Below are 16,084 nucleotides of genomic sequence, written 5' to 3'. Positions count from 1 at the left end.
AAAAAGAAGTCTGATGAGGAGATGTGGTGATCTCCGAAATAGTGCTATAACTTCTACCGCTTAGACTTTGTTGCTTTTTCAATTTTTCCTAATAAACAATCGTGGTACAAAGCTCAATAAAAATATTAAAAATAAAAAAATGTTAACAAGCCACAATAACATTGACGAAAAAAAGAAATACTTAACTTACCTGCGTACTAGCATTTTCAACGCGAATAGAATTCAACAAGCTGGGTTTGCAACTTCAGCTTTTTATCAATCATGGTTGTGTTTTAGTGCACTTAAATTTGTATATTCTTGTAAATTCCACATCTTTATGAGACACCACAGCTTATAATATTTCAAATTATTTCAGGTTTTAACTATCTCGGAGTAATATTAGTTTAAAAAAAGAACTAAAAAAAGCACTAGGCACTAAGTATTTTTTTTTTGGCGTTTTAATTTTCAAAAAGCTCTAAATCTAGTGCTTAGTGCTAGTGTTGCCGCATCGTCTCAAGAAACCAAGCCAAAAATGTATCCAAATGTATCCAATTATCTTTTTTTACATATACATCTCATAACTTGTAAGAAAACCAAACATTTTCATGAAAAAGACATAACTTAACCCATTCTAAGGACTTGGAATACATGTGCATAAAATCAAACATTTGTAATTTCAATTTATAAAGTACCTTTTTTGTGCATAAGTATTTTGCAAAGTAAATATAATAAATAGCAAGTACGCTCTAAAAAGAGCATGTAAAACTACTACTGAAAAGTATCTATTTTTCAAAAAGAATCTGTATAAATATACGTACTGGATGTTCAGTATTTGATTTTGAACTTGAGACCTTTAAAATATACACATAAATACACATATGTAGAATGTTTAAAATTGCAAAAATTTTCAAACTACAAATACATTTCCTACTAATAATAAACATTAATTTATTTTAAACATTTTATGTGTAAAAGTAAACCGGCAATGATTAATTTTATTACACGGCTTGCAAATTTGCATACAGGTTACCTCCCTCAATATGCGCAAATAAACAAAATTTTTAGAGTGTATTTAAAGTCTTTTCAGTAAAATTCATAAAAGTTTCCTTAAATAAATCAAATTTAGTTTTTTAAACTACATTGAAATCTTCTTTCTTTTTAAATAAACAAATGAAAATATGTGATATGATACAGATTACTACAGAAAGAGTATAATTTAATTTACATATATCGTCGTTTAAAGTACAAAACCGCGTATCGTCTTCTGCAAAACCGCGTAACTGACATTTGCTGCCAAAAATTGGATTTGCTCACACAAGCTCTTGGCTTCGTCCTGAAATATACTAGCCAGAAATGCGATTGCTTTATAGAAAAGAGAATCATTTTGAAATATAAGTGTTTTTACTCTCTAGAAAATAATTTATGCAACGTCACATACGCGGTTTTGCATTTTGTTGATACGCGGTTTTGTACTTTAAACGACGATATGTATGTATATTCAGATCTTGCTTAAAGCATCCCTTTAAGCTAATTAAAGCAATTGCGCTTATACCTATTTTGGTGAGATCTCTTCATATGTTCATTGCTTCGTTCACAAAAAATAAAATGCTTTAATTTCACGCTTAAGTAGCGATTCTTTGCGGATCTAATGTCATTGATTATTAAATAATTTGAATTTAGTTTTGTAACAGGTAGCAACTCTTTTCGAAGATGTAAAACCTTACTGCACATCTACAGGCCATCCTTTAATTTGACACCTAACTTTTGGAAATCGAATGAACGTTGCAGATCTGATGACCTGGGCCCTAGTTATTCCATATAAACTGCGCACAAAAGTAGTAATCGGATAACAAATTCGCTGAAATTTCGAAAATGCGCTCTTCTGCACTTAGGAATGAAGAAAATTGGAAAATGGTAAAAGTTGACGCACTGCCACGCCCATAGATTACGTGGGCGGAAATGATAAATGTTATCCGATTTCGATAAATTCAGAGTATATGCCGGCTTTAAAAACAAAAGCATAAATCTGAAAGAACCTATTTTAGAAAAGTAGCAGGAAATTTGAAAAACTTATTTTTTGATGAAATTTGTACACTGCCCGTTTACGGAAAAATTTTCCAATTTGGAAGATAATGAAGATTCTCTTACTATGACAGCCAACTCCTACAAAACTTTTTTGGCCCCACGTACTTAATTTTATGAATTTTTGGGAAAATTAACAGACACATTTATTTTATTTCTAAAAAAGTTCCCATTTCTTCTTTTTAAACGTAATAAAACGAAAACATTTATATTACCTGAATACTAATTTATGTATGACCTGAGTTTGTATTGAAACCTTGAATTATACCTACAACTTGAAGTGAAACTGTTTTATGAATTTCACTAGATATATAAAAAGTTAAAACAATGCTTGACCACAGAAATATTAAAAAACTGGTCACCAATCAGATTGACTTCTTATATAACCGCACAAGTAGAAAAGCTTATTTAAATTACTTGCGACAAAATCAAAATTTTTTTTTTAAATATATTATTTTTTTTCATTGTATGAATCTGCGTAATTGCTTTTTATGAGTTCTCTAGTCCGTTTTTATTAATTTTGGCCGCTTTGGTCCCATTGCGCGCCCTCAGTGCTTTGAAATATGAGTATTGGTGGCAGAAATAATAGAAACGTTTTATTTTGAATCACAGTATATACAGTAAGAAACCTTTTTGAGTACTCCTCGGGGGTAAATTCTGATCAGGGTTGATAATGAGAAGGAGCATGAATTTTGTTGATTCAGAGTTGTATACAAAATTACTGTGGTATGAAAGGGAGCCACAACCGTACTATGGCAGAGTGGCAAAAGTCATGACTGTGTAATAGTGACCGAAACTAATTGCAAAAGTGTAAAACATTGCAAATTATTGTCTATTTTTATAGATAATAGTACAGATTATCATAGTTCAGTGTATAACTTTTTATATTACACCGTACACGATAATGAACTGTTAAATGCTGAAAACGCCTGTAACTTGTAGATCACTCAAACTTGGGTATGCTTATTGGACTGTCTGGGCGGCTTTTGGGTTTGTATAGCTATACAAACCTTGTTTTTTTTTTTAAATAAAGGCTTTTATATATTCGGAAATTTAGAATTTTGCTTGATAAATTCTCAAAATTTACGTTTTTCATAAAAATATAATCTTATAATGGACTTTTTTTAATTTTAAACTTACATTTAAGAAAACTCCATTCAATGCTATAGTTTGAGTTTTCCAGTTTATAAAACTCAAGCGTTAATTATGTACTTAACTATTGATATTATTCTTCATTAAGCATGAATATCATTAAAGATGAATATTATACTTAACCTACATTTTGTTCATAAATAACACATAATTATGTATACTAGTGTTCGCCCAGCGGTTGAAATTCAACCGCTAAAATTAAGGATAGTTTATGTGAGTTGAGTTGAGCTGAAATAAAATTTGTTGGAATGGGTTAAGTGGAGGGGAGTTTAGCTTAGTACTTAGCATAACATAACATAGAATAGCATTAGATTCAATAACATAACATATGTAGCATAACACATCACAATATAACATCGCACATTCTTCAGTTGTATTTCCTTTTTATCCCTATCACTTTCTTCCTCTCTATCTTTGTCTCTATCGCTTTTAATGTTTATGTTTATGTTTATNGTGTGGGAGTTACGGTGTTATGAATTCAGGTGTGGTGGTCTTAAGAGGTGTGGTGAATTAAGGTGTGGTGAGTTAAGGTGTGGTGAGAAAGTTGAGGTGTGGTAGATTAAGGTGTGGTGAGTTAAGATGTCGTGAGAAAGTTGGGGCGTGGTGAGTTAAGGTGTGGTGACTTAAAGTGTGGTGGATTTAGGTGTGGTNACATGTACATGTATGGCATTGGTATGGGTGTGTCTTTTGAATTGATTTTTTCGCTTTATTTTAAACTAATTTGAAATTTTAAAAATTGCCTGCACATCAGCATCAAAATACCTTTCTAATGATATATAATTGTTTATACCTTAGAAGTACAGTTTAGCCGTAAAAGGGGTGTAAAGGAAACATGATTGCCTATTTATATAATTGATGTTTTTATCCTGGAAAAGAACTTTTCTAATCATTAGGCGGTAAGTGTTGCCGTGCGCGCAAAAGCAAAACGATGCACACAACCCAAAAGTACGCCTCGGGGACCAAATGCGAAAAGGTTTATTACTGTATATACTGTGTTTTGGATATATCAGCCATATTCTAACAACGTCACAAACCTTAGCTCATCACTGCTGTGATTTCTACTGCGCCGCTAAGTTTGCCACTGCAGCCAATATGCCAACACAAAGTTTTAAGTTTTTGTGTATTTTTCTAGAACATAAAATCTAATTTTCGCGGCACATTTCGCGGCGCACAAGAAATCGCAACAGTGATGAGCTAAGTTTAGTGGCTCTGTTAGAATAGAGGGGTATATCTTTTGTTTATTTTATGTGTAAGGCTAGCTTATTATAATAATATACTGCATATAACTGCGCATTTGCACAAAAATTAAAAAAAAAATCGGCAAACTTTCAAAAGCAATATAAGTGGAATTCGCGCTTCTGTGTATTCGTTGTATCTTGGGAAATTGTAACTGCATGAGCGTGTAATTTGTTGTTGCTAGCTGTACATATAAATACATATACAACAAAAATCACACGCTCGTTCAGTTACACTTACGCAAGATACATACAACCAATACACAGAAGCACGAGTTCCACTATAGTGTACGTATGTATGTAAGTAGATCGAGAAGTGTCGGCAAACACAAACTGGAGTTGCTGTTACCAAGTGGGTCAAGACTGGATGTACTTACCAAATCGGGCAATAATTGTAAAGAACGAACCCGCCAGGTAGATGTAGCGCGACGGCATTTGAATGAAGACAGCGGAGAACGCTAACAAAATGCGCGAAATCAAATCGGCTGCAGCACCAATGGCTATAATACTGGCAGTATCTGCCTGAAAATATTCCATAAAAGATGGTTTTACAATAGAAGAATTAAATTCGATTTTCAATCGAATTCACCTTGGTGAAGCCTAACTCAAACAGATAAAGTGGTTGCAATGTGAAGAATGCAATATCCGAGTAGAGCGCGAAAGATATGCCCAACACGATGTTAACATAAATTGGCAACTGCAACAATGTTAGATCCAAGAAATTCACAAGAAGCTGCCACCAATTGCGCGCATGCTGCTCGCTGGCGGCACTTGTTGTTTTTAAAACCGGTAATGCATTTATTATTTTCACTTCATTCTCAACAGTCGGTAAACTCGTTTTTATAACCGTCAATTGCTGTTCCTCGCATATGATTACCTTGCGCATATGCCATTCCACCGGCTGCATCAGCAGCATCCCAAGAATTGCGTGGGCATTTATTGCTGCCAAGACCAGGAGACAACCACGAAATCCATAAAGATCCATTAGCTTTTGCATCACCACTGGGTAGAACATAGTGCCCAAGCCAATGAGGGACTGCGCAAAGCTCATCCACATGACTCGCTTTTTTACGAAATAATTGTTAAAAGTAGTATACGATGTGGGCACAATCAATCCAAATCCAATTCCTTGAACAATGCTGAAGGCGAACAACAGATCCCACGTAGAGCGTGCAAATATCTGTAGTAGAGAACCGAAAAAGTACAAAAAGCCACCCATCAATCCGACAGCACGAAGTCCAAACCGATTGAACATGGAACCTGAGAAAAGGCCCGCAAAACTGAGAGCACAAAAGAAGGCGCTGGTTATGACGGCTACAGCGCTTGTTTCGGCGCCAATGTTTTTCAGGAAATCACCAAATACCAAACCAAATGAAGGTAGCGCTGCCAAGCCACTGATCTGAAAGGGACTGGTGTTATTATTCAAGCGAATCTTTCGAATTATTTTGTGTGCCTCACGAATGGCAGCGCCATTCCGATACAAACGAAGACTCCCCAACCCCCATCGGGGGCTTCCAGTCGCGTATGTCTCTTCATTTCACAACCTCTTTGTTAAAATTCTAAGACTTTACTGAACTCCAATAGCATTATGAGCATCCTTATTCTCCATTTATCAAAAAGCACCATGTGATAAGATAAGTACTGCAAAGTGCGTGAGAATAATAGATATCCAGCGTTTTACGATTTGAATAGTAGGCTATCTTGGTTTATTTAATTAATGCAGTAGCAGCGCTTCAGAGATTGTAAACCATTCTGCGGCTGTTTCATCCATTAACAAATAAAACTATAAATCAAGTCGCAGTAAACGTGTTGCCTCAATGTGGTGTTAATTGCAAAAAGTTTGAGTAGGGGTCTTCATCTAAAATGATAAAGGGATAAATTGCTTAAATTTATCAGTTTATCCATATTCTTTCATGATCGCACCTTTATAAATAATTGCGCAAAATTGTTTTTGATTTAACTTATCTGGCTAGTTACGTTTCATTCTTTCCTCGTCCATTGTGTTAATTTGCTTTTTATGTGTTCGTAGCAAAATCGACCACCTGGCTGTCTGTCAGGGTTGAATTTTGCAGAAATTTATACGTTTATCCACCAAAATCGTTTGATAAAGTGATAAGCCCCTAATGTTTTCATGAACTAATTTTTTGTTGCGTAAATATACGCGGCTGCTACATATGGCCGAGTAGTTAGGTTGGTGAATAGTACCGCACAAGAGCCCGAATAATATCATTCGTGGTCAAATGATTACTCATATTGAATGGAGTAGAATAAAATTAAATATACATACATACATATTTTCTCTTGAATGCAATTCCAATTGTAAAAAGTATACTATATCATTTATTGTGTATATAAATAACTCCGCTTACGGAATCCACGGTATTTTTGCAAATAACTCTTTCACTCGACGTCGTATGCCGTAATATTATTATTAGAAATATTGCGTTTCGACTTTCATAAGATCTCGACAATAGTGAGTCGGGCCAAGCCTTAATTTATGACCCAACATTTCTAAGATATGTATACTATTTATTAAAAAAAATCTTAAAAAAATATAGTAGACTTCAAATACAAAAAACGCCTTTTACGTATACATATTTTTTCATAAGTATGCATATGTTTATAGAAAACGCAACTGATACTCGCGACTTTGTCAACAGAGATTAATACTTTTGCATATATGTACTTAGTACCTTTTAAAGCTAAAAGGGCAGCTTTGATGAATTCAAAAACAAGGTCCCGCAGTCTGAGTTAAAAAGGAGTTGGTTGTAAATTTATAAGACATGTTTTGACAAAATTATCAATGGGATGTCTCTCGAAAATAGCTGCAACTTAAGAGTCAACTTTATCTCGACTAACTATGCTACGGCCTATATTTCCACATGGTTAAATTTTATAGGAATGTATTAACTACAAAAAGTTTTGACTCTTACCTTAGGAAAGTTTTGTAATAATTTGTGCCATTTTAACCCTCCGGAAGTCGAACACGATTTTAGTCACTTTCGTACATAATGGGTCTGACCCAGAGTTGGCGATGTTTAAAACGGGTGTTTAAAACCTTGTTCAAAACAATGGAAAAAATCACTTACATTTAAAACACGTTTTAAAACATTCAGCCGTATCAATAGTTTCATTTTCCCCGAACCGGTTCAGTTTTCACTTTTGGTTTCCATGGTTTTACTATGGGCGGATGACAAATTTTCGGGGAATAAGAATCAAAAATTTTGTACGCCCAAGTATGATAGACATTTTATTTTATTAAAGTATATATTGTTTATAAATGAATTATACTTTTACAAAACATATATTTTTGAGAAATATACACCGTAGTAATTTTAATAAAAAAATACATAAATTTTTTGTTTTGGAATAAATCCCGTGTATTTTGCATGTTTTTTTTTTNGAAAAATATTGGATCAGAGGTATTTTTGGTAATAGTGTTGGGCAACTACTTAAGTGGTTTATTAAAATTAAATTACAACGTGACGACTTTTACTGGGAGGGCCCCATCCAAAGAATTTGCCACGGGCCTCAGATTATATAGTTACGTCACCGATGATAGCAAGGCGAACTCATATGAGGTAGTGTTACAGGAGCAGTTAAAATTTTCGCCACGGTGTTTCTTACCGCAGAACTCCTCAGGCAAACACCGATGGCCTAACAATTGTCATTTTGACGAGCAATATGATTGCAAGTTTTTGTGTGTGTGTTTGATGTCTTGAAATAAGCATTCGACGAATGACGCCACCAGGCAACATTCTTTCAATTTCGGTGTTTAAAACCATTTAAATCTTTAAGAACTTTTGTGACATGGTTATCACGACATCAGTGTTTTCCTGTGGAGACAGGGTCTAAACCCCACGTCTCCACCTTCTACAGATTTTGTTAAAAAAGCTGTGTTAAGGCAGAAATGTCGGGTGGAGGCCGCAAATTTCTCCTGTTAAGCCATATCTGTCTTGCCAAATTTCTTTCCATCGCTGTCTTAACATCAGCAGTCATTTCGTAGTTTGACAAGTCAGTTTTCATTTTGCCGCGCCATTTACATTGGGTACAGATTGATCTGATTGGCTTGATGCCGTTTTGAAAGTGATATATTAAGACCAGTGTTGCCAGAACTTTTTGGGCCAACCGGCTAAATTGGCAAAAAAACGGGCTAAAAATGGCTAAACTGGTTCAGCTAAATTTCACATTACTTATTTTTAATAAATCGAAAGTAGAAATACTAATTATATATGTAAAGTCACTCGTAACAACCAAGAATATTATTGTTTTATTTAAGGTATTCAGCATATTTAGGGTATTCACAGTGTACTTCTAAAGTTAAAAGGTGGCAACCAGTGTTGCCGCGCCACCTCAAAAAAATGTATCACCGACCAAGCAAAAAATGTACCCAAATGTATCCAATTTTCTCCTTTTAAGTATCCATCTCATATTTTGTAAGAAAACAAAACATTTTCAAGAAAAATACATAATTTAACCCATCCTAAGCACTTGGAATACATGTATATATTTTTATTTTCCATAAAATCAAACATATATAATTTCAGTTTGTAAGTTAAATTTTTTGTGCAAAAGTATTTTGAAAAGTATAATAAATAGTAATTAATATGTTACATTTGTACCTGTACACTCTAAAAAGTGCAGGTAAAAGTAAACAGGCAGTGTTTAATTGTATTACACGGTGGAAACTTTGCACACATTAAAAGAGGAAACTGGTTACCTCTCTTTATATAAGTACGCAAATTTGAATAAATATTGTTTAGAATGTATTTAAAGTCTTTTCAGTAAAATTCATACAAATTTCCTTAAATAAATCAAATTTAGTTTTTTAAACAGTGTATTTTAAACGACACTGAGATCTTTTTTTCTTTTTAACCGACTTCACCAAAAGCAGAAGGTTATCAATTCGTCGGAAATTTTTTTTATGTATGTTACCGCATATCATTGCACTACATTAACAGATTTCAATAATTCTTTTTCTTTTAAGTAAAGGTGTTACCTTATAGTTGGTCCATACTAGTTTGGTTTAAAACCGATCATTGTATCATGAAGAAATTAACGATAATCTTAAATGTTTATATAAGAATTGAAGTCGGTTTTTTTTTTGCTTAAAAATTACTTGTTAAGTTAAGAAATGAAAATATGTGATATAAAAGAGATCACTACATTTATACTTTATATATATATAACGGGTGATTTTTTTGAGGTTAGGATTTTCATGCATTAGTATTTGACAGATCACGTGGGATTTCAGACATGGTGTCAAAGAGAAAGATGNTGCATTTAGAAAACCTAATGTTTTTTACCATCCTTAATGGAAATCGATTTTTGAATGAAAAAACGTTATGGAAAATATAAAATTTTGGCCAATTTAAAAAAGTATCCACATTTATACTGATCGGAAAAAATAAGTATCTCGCAAAAATCCGTCTAAAAATTTATCCAATTGGATCTATTTGGATCCAAACGGCATCCCTGGTGGCAACTTTAACAAGATAACACACTCGAAGTGTGAGCAACCCTTATGTTTAAATAAAGTATTAAGTTGATCCACGATTGAGAGAAGTTGATCAGCAATACCACGCATTGCTAGACCGTTTGCCTTTCACGCGTTTGTGTTTAGAGAGCATCAACAAACCACATACATATTTCTCTCTATTCTCTATTCTCTTTTTTATACTCAGCTAGCACAGCGCATAAATAAATAAAAGCTTATAAAAAAAGAACCTTTGCCAGCTTCAGGCAGGCGCAAAGCGAAACTTAATGCCCGTCTCCACATAATTGATACATATGTTAGAATATAAATAGCCAATGGAGACCGCTCATTGCTCTTCAAGAGCAATATATATCAGAGCTTATATCTTGCCATCTATTGCCGGCAATTTGGTAGTTTGATAGCTATATTTTCATTTGCGCGGAAACTTCGTGGCTGCAACATCATTATTATTTTAATATAAAAGCAAAAATTTAGTTGTTTCCTGTTAAAATATTTGTAATTATTTACTTGGATGTAAAGTAGCCTATTTTCTAAATTTTTTAAGCGATTAAATCCGGCAAAAATACATTNGTACTTGGATGTAAAGTAGCCTATTTTCTAAATTTTTTAAACGATTAAATCCGGCAAAAATACATTTTGAAAGCTATCTTACAAATGCTTATATCAAGATATAAAAAACCCACACAAATATTGCCACTGATATAACTTATATCTAGCGACCAAAATGACAGCTGGGCAGCAATAAATTTTATCCTGTGGAGACGGCCAGTTATGTACAAGCAGCGCTGCGCCCAAAGCGAAATTCATGTATGTATGTACAAGCAGCGATCGATGCCAGTTTAACACAAAACATAAACATGCAGTGTTGCCATCTTTTGATTTTCAAAAAGCACCAAAAACTTGGATAAAAAGCGTTTTACCACACTAAAAGCACCAAAATTTTCTGAATCAAGGGATGCTTTTTTCATAACATAATACCGAAGTACTGCACATTAAAACTGGTATATCTCGAGAAAGAAAAATCGAATCGCAACAAATGAAAACGATGCCCTAATTAGAAATGAGCAAATAATTTGATGTTTTCATTATATAACCTCAATTATCGCTAAAAAATGTGTTTTTGGCACTTTGAGGTTAGGATATCTCAAAATTCTAGTGCTAGAGCAATTGTGAGGCCAGATTTGGATTCAGCACCAAGAAACGATGTGTTTTACTCAGGTGGTAAAAAAAACAAAATTTGTACAAATAATTAGAAAAGAAATACTTAACTTACTTGCGTACTAGCATTTTCAACGCGAATAGAATTTAACAAGGTGGGTTTGCAACTTCAGCTTTTTATCAATCATAGTTGTATTTTAGTCCATTTAAATTTGTAGATTCTTATAAATTCAGTGCTGGCATATCTTTAAATATTTCAAATTATTTCAGGTTTTAACTATCTCGGAGTAATTTTAGTTCAGAAAAAAGCACTAAAAAAGCACTAGGCACTATGTGATTTTTTTTGGCGTTTTAATTTTCAAAAAGCACTTAATCTAGTGCTTAAAGCACCAAGTTGGCAACTATGTAAACATGAGACAAAGTCGAGTAATTTTGCCCAAAAGTGTTATCTCTAATTAGTATGGGAACCAACAACAAACAAAGTTACCACATGGTAAAGTGTTTTAAAGTTACCAGGTGGCAAAATTAACACAGTAGATAATATAGAACTGTGAGCACCCTAATTGTATTTATTTAGTTTATATGGAAGAAACCGTCAGCAAAAAAATTATCCATAATCAACTAAATTTTGGGCTACAAAATTTTACTTTCACAATTTTTATGAAAAGTGTGATTATAAAGTTGCAAATTTAAATGCAAATTTGTTGANTAAATTAACACAGTAGATAATATAGAACTGTGAGCACCCTAATTGTATTTATTTAGTTTATATGGAAGAAACTGTCAGCAAAAAAATTATCCATAATCAACTAAATTTTGGGCTACAAAATTTTACTTTCACAATTTTTATGAAAAGTGTGATTATAAAGTTGCAAATTTAAATGCAAATTTGTTGAAATTTTCTAGGTTTAGCATAAAGTTTAGAAATTTTAATTTTTTGTTTTTTGATGTAGTATAAACTGTATTTTTATAAAAAAAATAAAACAAAAAAATGTTGCATGTATTGTGAAAAATTCTCTGTGCCAATAATTTAATTTTGGGCGGCACTTTATGTTTATTATTATAACTTAGTTTTTATAAGTTGTTTTGGTTTTGTAAGTGTACGTTGAAATGATCTCATCTTTTGATGTTTTTGTCTTGTCAAAATAAAATTTTACTATATACTCTCGTACGTAAGTAATTTTTGCCTAAAGGAAAGGTAAAACAGCGGGGGGGGTATTGTTGTGTTAGATTTACCCGGTTTGGCAACGGAGATATCTGGTAGCCCTAATTATGCCCTAAAAACTATCTGTGAAATATAGCAATTTTTGGCCAATATCATACGCTCGCCTAAGTCCATCAAAATACAAGTGGAATAAAAAAATGTTTCTTAGCTTATTTCGATTCTCTACAAAAAATACTTTCGAAAATACTTGCAATTTTAGTAACAGAAAAATGGTTTAATTAATGTATTTCTTAATTTTTGACAACATTGAAATTTGATGGACTTGGGCGAGCCTAAGATATTGACCAAAAATTGTTATCTCTCACACAGATTGGTTTTAGAGCATAATGAACCATATTTTTGCTATTACCAATAAAAATTAAAAAAAAAGGATTTTCGGCCCACGCTATTTTTACACATCAAATTTCGTGGGTACCTGGTACCTTTTTTAAAACTTATTCATATACTTAAGACAGTAAAGAGCTTTCGAAAGACTGTGGTGAGCAGTGGCGTAGCCAGGGGGGAGGGGGGATTGGGGGGGATAGTTCTCCCCCCCTTCGTCAGTGAATTGAAACTTTTTATTTTTGAATTAATAACACAATACTATTTTACCCTTCCGATTTATAATTTTTTTTATTTCAGACAGATGACAAATTATCTTTTAATGAATATATAAAATTATCGGTTGGTGGATTATGTATTTGAATATTTGCGAAATACACTAGGCCATTTTACTTAGTTCCCCACAGTGTTGGGAAATAAAATTGTTCCTTATACGAAATCCTTGTACGAAATCTATACAAAAACTGTACTTTTCGTCTGTAAATTGTATCGACTTTTTAATTTGCTCATATGCATGCATGCATACATAGATTCCCTTCAAAACCAATGATATGATGGTATTCACGGGAAAGTTTATGTAGGTACATTTACATATTTTACACTTTTAACATAAATGTCAAGGCAGATATTTTAAGATACACTTTTTAACAAACAAATTTTTTTAAGTTATTATGAATGGATAAAAGAGACTTCTTCTTTGAATTCAGTACTAAAACTTGACATTTCAAGTGCTTATCAAAACTTTATACATGTTAACTAGATTGGCCATTTATCTTAAAATTATATCATTTTAATTATTTGTTTATAAAAATGCAGTTTACACTTTAACAAAACCCGTATAAATCCAAGGTTTAATCTTTGCGCAACATTAAAAAAAATCAATAAACTTTTGTAAAGCTCTTTAATTAGATTTCCTAGAAATACATATTTTGAGTATGCAGTTTTGTAGCCCGATCAATTCAAATAAAACGCAAGTTTAAAATACATAGATGCGACTTATCGTTGATGTTTAATATTTTTTTTTATAAAGGCGTTGCTCATTTTCTTCATTACGAAAATCGTCGAACATGCTTAGATAATAAGGAAGAAAATTACCGACATCGTCAAAAATATGCCATACATTAACTGTAAANGCACTTTTGTAGCCCGATCAATTCAAATAAAACGCAAGTTTAAAATACATAGATGCGACTTATCGTTGATGTTTAATATTTTTTTTTATATAGGCGTTGCTCATTTTCTTCATTACGAAAATCGTCGAACATGCTTAGATAATAAGGAAGAAAATTACCGACATCGTCAAAAATATGCCATACATTAACTGTAAATCACAGCTACTTTAAATTTGCACTTTATTAGACTAAAATTGAATGAGGTAAAAAACTGCAAAATATTAAGAGATAAAATTGAAATAGAAAGCTCGAAATTTTTACGAAAGTTTGTAGATTTTTTTTAATGTTGTTCAAAGATTAAACTTATTTGCATTTAGTGTTTGTTAAGGAATAAACTATATTTTTATAAACAGATAATTCAAATTAAAATATAATAAAATAAATAGTCAAATGTCAAGTGTCGTAAAGTTATGATATTTAAGAACATCTCTTTCTTAATTAACGATGACACTGTTTCTATATGAAGCTGATTTCGACATTCTGTTTTAATAAAATTTAGTATCGAAAATATTCTTTCAAAACTTGCCTAGGAATGTGATATAATGGTTCGCTCAAAACCTTTTTTCAAAACTTATAAAGGCAAAAACAAGAAGGCGAAGACAAAAAGAGAATAAAAAAATTTCCCACAGTGAATTTTCAGATTTTTAAAACGGTAAAGTAATTTAATTTTTTAAATTTAAATAAAGCATGAAGTCCCCATGGAATAAACGAGTAGATAAAAAATATATAACGGTAAAACTGGCACATACATAAATATATGAAAGAATGCACTCAGGCGACGCATCTAGCCATTGTGTGTCACAGATTTAAGTTATCGATGGAAATTTTTTTCAACCCCTTTTACTCCTATTAAGAACAAAAGTACCTCAAATTTGTAATCACAATGACTTAGATCAAGGCTGTCGAAACTGCGGCCCGCGGGAGTGGGTGGTATCAGCCTGATTCTTTTGGCTGTGCCGGTGGCACGCGTACTCTGTTTCCCAGCCGCGGGACTCCACGAAACGACGGATTTTCCTGTACTTACTAAACTAAACCAGCTATTTAGCACCTAAATTAAGTTGTATGTACTACAATGGGAATCTTCTTCGATTAGGGTAAAAAACTAACTAAATATGGGTGTTTCCATCCAAGGGTCCACCGCGACAAAAAAAAAATTAAAGTCATATGTCTACTTTTTTAAATATATACTGGCTATTTAAGTCGAAACATTTTTGCGTAAAATGGTCATGCTAGGTGGCGGCAAGGTCGAGATGTTTCGAAAAACCGTATTTATGTTCCGAGTTGGTTCGAATTTGGCGTATGTAGTTGAAACATAATAATTCATAGATTACCAAAAGGTTTACCCGGAATTTTAGTATATTCGACATAGAATGCATGTTTTATTTGCGTTAAAAATTCATTTAAAAACAATATTAACAAAATTATAACGATGGAAATTTATGTCACGTGACGTTTCACAGCTGGGGTTTTAAAAGAAAATTTAAGCAAGTTGCATTAATTCAAAAAAGTCTAAAAATAAATAGAATTACTCCAAACTATATTAAAATAAAATTAATGAAAATAGCCGTCCACAATTCGCAGAGTTTTGCGATTTTGTAAGAAAAGAAAAAAACAACTTCCATTTTTGTCACGTAACGACACACAATTTAATAGTTTATATTTAAGTACCCAGTGGTTCGATTGTTTTCCTTTTTCGGTTAAATATAGAGCTAATTATATGCTAAATATACAATGGCCCAAAAAATGTTAAAGAAAACAAATGTTTTTCCTTATTTGTATCTCAGTGAAACGTACGACGTCACGTATGTGACGTATGGAAATACCCATATGCCTTTGGTTGAATCGCCTTCAGTGCCTCCAAACTTTCTTAAGAATTGTAAATATATAATTTTTTCACTTTAATTTTTATTTTATTTATTATACCCGAGCGCACTTGTGCACAAGGGTATTATAACTTTGTTCACATAACGGTTGTTTGTAACAGGCAAAACGAATCGAGATAGATATAGACAAATGTATACATAAATGATCAGAATGAAAAGAGAAATCGATTAAGCGGTGACTGTCTGTCCGTCCGTCCGTCCGTCTGTGCACACGATAACTCGAGTAAAAATTGAGATATCTTAACGAAACTTTGTATGTGCACTTCTTTCGGGCGTAGGACGGATGGTAGTTGAAAATGGGCAAAATCGGACAATAACCACGCCTACCTCCCATATAACGGTAATTTTCAGAAATACGAAAACTGCGATATTTTAGTAAC

General features: G+C 32.7%; 1 protein-coding gene across 1 annotated transcript in view; it reads right to left on the bottom strand.

Annotated features, from left to right (window-relative positions):
• LOC108366441 (monocarboxylate transporter 13) overlaps window positions 1-5,984 on the bottom strand; it is a 51,301-nt gene extending 45,317 nt beyond the window's left edge. The window contains exons 1-3 of the mRNA XM_017620858.1: window positions 5,907-5,984; window positions 5,038-5,847; window positions 4,826-4,970 (exon numbers count right to left, since the gene is read on the bottom strand). Of these exons, the coding sequence (XP_017476347.1) occupies window positions 4,826-4,970; window positions 5,038-5,847; window positions 5,907-5,984 (1,033 nt within the window). The remainder of the gene's footprint in view (window positions 1-4,825; window positions 4,971-5,037; window positions 5,848-5,906) is intronic.
• Window positions 5,985-16,084: the final 10,100 nt, after the last annotated feature.

The sequence above is a fragment of the Rhagoletis zephyria genome, unplaced genomic scaffold, assembly GCF_001687245.7.
Source record: "Rhagoletis zephyria isolate East Lansing unplaced genomic scaffold, Rhagoletis_zephyria_1.1 Rzeph_scaffold_02275, whole genome shotgun sequence".
Taxonomy (NCBI): Eukaryota; Metazoa; Arthropoda; class Insecta; order Diptera; family Tephritidae; genus Rhagoletis; species Rhagoletis zephyria.
This window is presented reverse-complemented; position numbering and strand designations above follow the sequence as displayed.